Source organism: Rhopilema esculentum, chromosome 15 (genome assembly GCF_057945365.1).
Source record: "Rhopilema esculentum isolate cy_ngs chromosome 15, ASM5794536v1, whole genome shotgun sequence".
NCBI lineage: Eukaryota > Metazoa > Cnidaria > Scyphozoa > Rhizostomeae > Rhizostomatidae > Rhopilema > Rhopilema esculentum.
In genome coordinates this window covers 3487010-3495043 of record NC_142829.1, presented here as the reverse complement: position 1 = coordinate 3495043, position 8034 = coordinate 3487010, and the positions used below count along the sequence as shown (strand labels likewise).

Genomic DNA, 8034 nt, shown 5'->3' with positions numbered 1-8034 from the left:
ATCAATATGTGAAACGAAGTAAGTCAGCCTGCTCAATTACTGTCTGCAATGGTTTCTGGGCTGCATGGTTATTCGTCCCTGTGACAACTATGCTTAAATAGAAATAAGACACTCAGTGATAAGAATGGTTATGGCTATGAGTTGTCTGTGTGGACATTGTGTGTGTTTTTTTTCTTCTTTTTTCTTTCTTTACTCTCTTTTAGAGTTGATAAACGTGCACTACCAGCTATACTAAAGCTTGTTAAAACCAACTAAATATGTTAACAATAACTGAATTTAACAACGCAACAAAAATAGATGAATAACTAATATGATACATCAATGTACAGTAGGTTCCCTGTCATGTTATATAGCCTACTTGTTTTAAAAAGGGTTTACAAATGCGGCATGAGCAATATATCGCAGGCATAGTTTTGATACTTGCTTTAAAGGTTTTTATATTTGAGCTTGAGGTTATTTCTGTGGGAATTGAGTTCCATACTTCTTGACATCTGTATCCATTGTCCAATCTGTACGCTATAGTGTTTGGTTTATTTCTAGTGAAAGTGAACCCCCTGGGGTTATAAGATGATTCGGTTATGCTAAAAATATCTTCCATGAAACTTGGATTGTCTTAGGGTGGGAGGGAAGGAAACCTTCTTCGAAAAAAATTCCGTAGCAAAAATGATGGTTTTTTGTTATCTAGGGATGCTTCGTTGGCAAATTCTTACACTTTTCGGAAAAAAGGGACCAGGGAGCACGATAGCTTGTGACGATCCTTGTTACAAAGGGCAGTGGACACTCTTTCTAGTAGCAACTGGCATTGAACAAGGATAGAACATACAAATTCAAAAGAGAGCATGTTCTTGTACTCCCAGGACACTGGTTTCACCATGCAGCTCCGACAAAATAGCAAAAAAAGCGTGATATCTTTGTTATTAGTAATAAGTTATGTATTCTTGTAAGGTTAAAACCCTTCCTTCCGATTTGCTGACTTTTTATGCCTCGTGCTGTATCCACGAACGGAACTTCACAAGATGCTTGGCAAAGACGTTAGGCCAACTGGACGGTAAGAATATTTTTTATTTATTTTACCCGCATTTCATTCTTTTTAAACAACAATATATATGGCTTCCAAAATTTGACTGTGTTTGGTAAGGGCCGTATTGATTCGTCGAGCCTTGCCATGCTGTCCTCAGAATTTAATCTTTGTTTTGTATGACAACGCTCGAAGTCCAGCGCTGTCCTACCCTGGGTTCCAGACTCACTTTATAAAATAATAGAGTCTGGAACCCAGGGTACCTATTTTATAAAATAATAGAGTCTGGTACCCAGGGGATCTATTTTATTTTATATATAGTGAGTCTGGTACCCGGGGTAGCGCCCAGGTCGTATCCATGCCCAGGTCATACAGGCCTTCCAGCTTTCATGCATTTTGCTTGTTTTTCGCGCTTTTTCCATATCGGGTACCAAGCACGCAAAGATTTTTTTCATGAGCTTTTGCATCTTTTGAACACATAAATTGTTTTGAATGACAAAACACATGAAATAATATTTTGCAACATAAAAGTGTCTTCTCAGCGAGGATATTATGATTATATATAACTAATTTACGCGTGTTTGTTGTTGTTCATTCTCGTCGCGTTGCGGTTTTACTTATTTACTACATTTTATCGATATTTCGCCGCAAGAATTCCATCGGAGTCCGTCAAGTAGCCTGCTATCGTGGCCTCTCCTTTATTCACACACATATTATGCTTAACCTATGTTTCAAACTTTCGTTATTTCTGCAAATAAATCTTATGCTAATGAAAAATAAGTGTATTCTTTTCTTGATTTCCTGATTCCTCTAACGACATTTACTTTAAACCCGTTTCGGAATTTCGCCATACACTTGAATTTTTAAAAAGCTCCTTTATAACTTCACCAAAACATGGGCTCCAACAGGGGATGGAAAGTGGGGGAGGGGGCAAGGGAAAATTTAACACCAATTACAAAACATTTTGAAAACTTCTTTTGTTTTGCAAAAAAGTGGCGGGGGGGGGGGGGCTATATCTCTTTCAAGCATTAAGAAATTAACCTTGATAAAAACTGGTGTTTTAGCTGGGGGCAGTATGCGGGGTTCGAGAGGGGCCGTGCTCAAAATTAAAAGTTTTTTATTTTACATTGATAATGCTTCATTAAGTAAGGAATTCTTGCATAGGGGCCCAAAGCCGACAATATTGAACGCAGGCTAGCTAATTTGGTTCGTCAAAATAGCAAATATGTCATTGATGGCTTTAATATTGACCCTGGGACGACTGAATGAGTTAACTTTTTTGTGTAATGAAAGTGGTGTAGCTAAATATATTTGATGATTTTGTTCTAACTTGTGCATTTTTGCCTTCAAAACCAGAGGAAGAGGGTTTTTAGGAACGAAAACAGGGCGTGGCCCTCAAAATATTTGTTGGCTTTTGGCGCAAATTTGGGGCTCGTCAGGTCCTATGCATTCACATGCCGATCCTTTAGCCCGACAAGTACTATTTTGTGGAGGGTTTATTTTGCACGCAGGTAGCCTCTAAACTCCCTAAAAATAAATTTATATTCCACTCTAAACAGAATACGAAACCAGAAATCTTCAGCCGTTTCTATGAAATGCTGCTTCGTATGAAATATTGCTAGGTATGAAATATTGCTTTGTGTGAAACATTGCTTGAAGTTCAAACAAGTGTTATTTACAGTATTATCACGTGCGTGTAGTTTTATCCTAAATATTTTTGTGCCGAACTTTTGTCAACAATAGGGAAACGTTTTGAAATTCTCCTCAAATGCCCTCATATAAATCATTTTCAATATGACTTTGAAGCGTTATGCATTTTAGGCATCTTTAAGCAAAAAGCTTAAATGAATATCGTAATTGTCAAAAGATTCATATAAAATTCTGAAGATTGGTTTCCACTAGGCGACTAAGTGCGTTCAAGTGCGTTCATCTCTAATCCTTTAATTTAATTAAAGATAACAGATAAACTACCGAGGCATTCCCACTTGCAAACATAAACACTCAGCTAGCTGTGTGAAGACAAGTCAAAATGTCTAAATGTCGCATTTTAGAGAATCTAGAACATGCATTTAAATACTAAAATAATTATCATTTTTGCTCTTTTATCACTTATTAATTATGCAATTGTAAGATGTTGTAACCCTCTCTTGAAAATTATGTAAAGGCCATTGTTACACTATCCGATCAAGTATCGCAACAGGATCGCAACTTAAGTTCCCTTGCATTTTCGTGACACGAGTTTCGCAATTCTTTTACGTGTACATTGTAGGTGTTCTATGCTTTCAGTTTATGGCCTCTCGTTAGTCATTTCAAGTAATCCTGATTGTATAGCTCTTTTCAAAATTTACAAGTTAGCAGAAATCTCTTAATTGGCAATGTTTTATTGATCTCAAGGTGCTAACAGTCACGAAATGCATTTCATGCATTGCTATGGTTGAAATTGCCTTATTTTGGCTTTACTTTTGCATCTTACTTGTTGGTTGATGAATGAAACATTCCTTGAATTGTTCGGCTTCTTTTATGTTTAAACGCTCAGATCAAATTTTTTTTGCAAGGTTACTCTGAACCTGATTCAGATAATCAAAATTGGTTTAGAGATGTTTATTTAACAATTTTTCATTTATTAATAAATAAATATTACTGAAAATTCATATTTTGCAATTATTTGCCTTTCATACAAATAACTGAAAATGTCTGCTTGTTTCTGAAATTTTGGGCAGTTTGAGGGAAATATCCTGATAGGAAATTTTTGTAGTTATTATCTGCTTTTATATTCAATTAAAAAGTGTGATATGTAGTTTTAAATTTTATAGATCAATCCTAACACTTTAGTTTCATATTTCCCTGTGTTGTGAGATGCACCATTTTAAGATGGGAAACTTAAAATATTCAAAATAAAGCTGCCCTGCCTAAAAATTAGGCCAAAAATGCAATGCATTTTTTTAAGGCAGCTTAATGTTTGGAAAGTAAAATTGCCATTAGGGAGTCTTGTTAAGAACAGAAAAGAGAAAATATATACAGTTAAGCTAGATCATATATTAAAAAAAATTAGAATTATTTTACATCATCTACAATAATTTCCCACTAACTGGATGAGGTATTATGAATTTAATAGTATATTTGTATTTCAGCTTTAAATAATGCAATGTCCACTTATACATGGGTTTCATCATTATCTTCAGCTTCTTGATCTTCTTCAGCATCAGCATCAGCATCAGTTAACTCTTCATCAGTTGGTTCTTCAGAATCTTCCTGCTCTGTGTCATCCATAGATACTGGTTCATCATCTTCTTCCATGTCTTCTGCATCATCATCAATGTCAGATTCATGATCAATGACCTTGTGGTTTCCTAATTCCTCATCTTCGTTGGATTCTTCTTTTGTTAGTACCTTGCTATTGCTGTCTTTCTTGTTTGCTTCCTTAAATCAAAGACTTTTCTAGTTTGTGATAATTAACCAACATTAGAAGAAATTAACAAATCTGCAAAATAACGGCATCAGGTTTTGTAATGGGAGGCCTTCAAGCTCAAGCAGGTGCCTCTACAGGTGCCTAGAGAATCAAGCAAGCTAAAATATCTTTTGTATCACTGGCCATGGTGAGAAAAAAGGTTTATTATTTATCTAGAAAATTATCCTGAGTTAACAAAACAGCTTAGGTTAACAAATTTCTAGCTCCAATATGACCTTGTTGCACTGCTGACAAAGTAGAGAAAATGCAAACTCAAGTTTTACTAAAGAGATATTTGTTTATTATCAGTTTGCTTTGAGTGTTGGGAATAATGTATAAGGAACCAAGTTACAGGGGCTCAACTTTTTGATTATAATTAAAATGCACCAGGATGTTTATTATGTTCAAATCCAATCCAAATCTAGAAGTTTTTTTACCTTTGTGTCTTTTTTGGCATTCTCTTTTTTGGATATGTTAACTTTATCATCTTTTTTATTCACCTTTTCCACATCACTTTTTTTACTGTTTTCGTTTGGTGTCATTTCCTGTGCAGTTTTTGAGTCCTTTTTGTGAGATGCATCATCAGCAGTAGCCTTCTTTGTATCTTTATCCTCATTTTTTATATCCTTCTTTTTATTCTCCGCAAATGCTCTGTTGTTTTCCAACTCATTTGCATAAACAACTTCATTATTTGGAAGTGCCTCTGCATTATCCATGGCTTCCTCATCTTCTTTGTCTGCAGATTCAGGAAAATGGTTTCCATTATCATCATCATCTTCTTCTTCATTATCTTCTTCTTCCTCTTCATCATCTTCATCATCTTTTGGCTCATCATTAAACTCTTCAAACTCTTCATCTTCAGGCAAAGCATCATCAAACACTGGTTCACTTTCTTGATTCACCATTGCATCTATGGAGTTATAAAATTTGAGAATATAATCAAAAACATTTATAATTTCACTGAATATGCTACATATACTTGATATTACAAAATCATATACATATACTGAACAATAGAGTAATTTTATAAAATTTAAATCTTTAAAAATATATATATGTAAATAGGAACACCAAAAGCACAAAACTTATGAAATCTAATGTAAGATTTTGATTACAGTGTAGACCTTGTTAAGGAATGTAACCATTTTTTCTGAAAGATCCATTAACAGATTTACTGAACATGGTAAGAAACCAGGAGGTTTGACAAAAGCAATTCATAACAAATAGATTTCCAAGTTAGTCTAGTCTCTCAGTTGCATTTCTTGATTTCTACATGAGGAAGTCCCCAATTAGCAAGTATGCTAAATTTATTTGACACAGAAATAAAGAGATGAAGTAAAATCTGGCGGGTCTAAGGCACGTGGAAGACCTTCTTACAGTCTCTATATCATTCTACATTATCACTTTCTTTTATTTTTTACCCCTTTCGGTTGTTCTCCCTTCATTTTAATACGCCTGGCTTGCTACTTCTTCTACATACCAGAGACAGCGTCACAAAATAGAGCCTAGGGGGGGGGGGGGGGCTAAAATAAAGTTTGTGACACAGGAGGACCCACTATGGTTTGGGCTGACGCGAAAAAAAAATTTGAAATCAGGCTTTCTAAAATGGCTAAAAATGCATCTCCCAGACCAATTTAACAAATTGCTATATATACCGCTCAGAAAAGACAATTCGACGATTCTCATAAAAACATTTCGATTTTTAGAAAGAATTTGGGATGGGAGCTTCCCGTCCCCCCGCCCCCAGTGGCGCCGTGACTGCATACAAGTTTACAAAGTAGTTACGCGATCATATACCACAAAGGCCATGGGCCTAAGACGTTATTTTCCGCGCACAATTATTAGAGTTGCCTAGTAAAAATTCAACCATGTTTTGGAATGTGTTACCTTCCTGCATTGGTGCTGAGCTTGCCAGTAGTATGAAGCTGAAAACGAAGACTGAAAGAACTTTCATCTTTTTGAGTGTTTCTGTAGCAAATTCCAGTTTGAAAACACTAGGTAGTTCGATGAAATGTTGAGGCCCAAGGGCAAAGCCGGAAGTAACCTCGTTTAAATTGTCTTCCTATTTGCAACCATGGAATCGCAACAAAGTAAAACTTTTTGCTTTCATTCTTTATGCCAAATGAAGCACTTGAAAAGGAAGACATACTTTAGAAAAAGTAGTAATACACTCATTTTTTATAAGAAACAAGGTCGATGTTGAGAACTTAGTTGTTTCTTAAGAGTTTCTTAATTATGATGTCATGAATGATGTTATGAAATTTTCGTGACCTTTTTTATCACGTCAAGAGATTCGCCTCCGTTCCGATGCTGTATTTAGATGTAGGAAGTATATTTTCATCCCTTGTGTCTTAGGCCCCGTTCACACGGGAACGCAATCGTTCCGTTCCGTTCTTTTCCGTTCCGAAAAGCGGAACGCTCAGGGGTTGTGTTCACACGGGAACGCTTCAAACGACTTCGTTCCGTTCCAAAAAGTGGAACGATAAAATAAGTGATACGAAAAGTGGAACGGTACGCAATCGTTCCGTTCCGTTCCCGTGTGAACGCGCAGAACTGGTCCAGAAAATGGAACGATAAGAGTTTTGCCCTTGGCGCATGCGTCTGTGTTGTTGTTGAGGGAAGGAAAAGGTGACAATAATAAACTCAGCGAAGAAAATGGAGGATTTCAAAAACACCATTGGCTGAATCTCGCCCTTAGTCCATCTAAAAGATTCAACACCATTCGGCAAACATTGAAATTCCTTCCTTTTAGGGTTGGCTTCAATTTTCCCACGAGCTTGCTTATTTTCGGGCCCCTTTGTATTCCCCATTTATTCAAATTGTTTAAAAAATTCAGAGATAGCTCAGAGATAAATCGAAATGATGAAATCTATCTCCATTATGGACATGCGCATTAAAAATCATTCGCTTATTTTGGCGCGCAAATTGCAGAACGGAACGATTGCGTTCCCGTCTGAACATAAACAAAAATCGATACGCAATCGTTCCGTTACCGTGTGAACAGTATACCATTTCGTTCCAGAAACTGGAACAAAAATGGAACGGAACGATTGCGAGGCAATCATGTTCTTGGATTTTACAAAATTTCGTTGTTCTCAGTTTTATCACGATTTGATAGTTTCTCAATTTTTTTGTTTCGAGTACTGAAGTTTCTTTATTTTTTCTGACTGTCCAGTACTCGTTTCTTATAGCCAGTTTCTTATAAAAAATGAGTGTAGATTGTATTAACAACTTAACTACTATAATAAGCCATATCATTTCAACTACCCACTTCTTTGCTTAAATATTTGCTGATTGTCCATATTCCTATAAATTTTGAGTTTAAATCAAAAACAAAAATTTAACACAATAAAAAATGAAGTGTAACGTCTTATAAAATTTAGTCTTCAGAAGCTTAACTAAACCAAAGTATTGTTTTCACATGAGCCTAGAATCATTCTTAAGCGACGCAGCGGGTAAATTTAGAAAGGGTCTCTAGAAAGAAAGCTCAACTTTTTGCCTCTGTCTTACCTCATCGTTAAAACAGAATAAAACGAAAAAATGAAAATTGTTTGCTGTATAAGTGCAT

At 35.7% G+C, this 8034-nt stretch overlaps 1 protein-coding gene across 1 annotated transcript; it reads right to left on the bottom strand.

The window, feature by feature from the left end:
* Window positions 1–4034: 4034 nt before the first annotated feature.
* Window positions 4035–6595, bottom strand: LOC135685053 (uncharacterized). The gene is made up of 3 exons (XM_065200792.2): window positions 6354–6595; window positions 4904–5376; window positions 4035–4438 (listed from the first exon to the last, which is right to left on the bottom strand). The coding sequence occupies exons 1-3, from the start codon at window positions 6418–6420 to the stop codon at window positions 4172–4174; spliced, it is 807 nt and encodes a 268-aa protein (XP_065056864.2). The 5' UTR covers window positions 6421–6595; the 3' UTR covers window positions 4035–4171.
* Between the last annotated feature and the right edge of the window lie 1439 nt (window positions 6596–8034).

Excerpts from the sequence above, each read along its gene's own strand:
- LOC135685053 (XM_065200792.2), bottom strand. The coding sequence starts at position 6,420 with ATGAAAGTTCTTTCAGTCTTCGTTTTCAGCTTCATACTACTGGCAAGC. Across the intron at positions 5,377-6,353 it reads CTCAGCACCAATGCAGGAAG|ATGCAATGGTGAATCAAGAA; the intron begins GTAACACATTCC and ends ATAACTCCATAG. Across the intron at positions 4,439-4,903 it reads ATGCCAAAAAAGACACAAAG|GAAGCAAACAAGAAAGACAG; the intron begins GTAAAAAAACTT and ends CTTTGATTTAAG.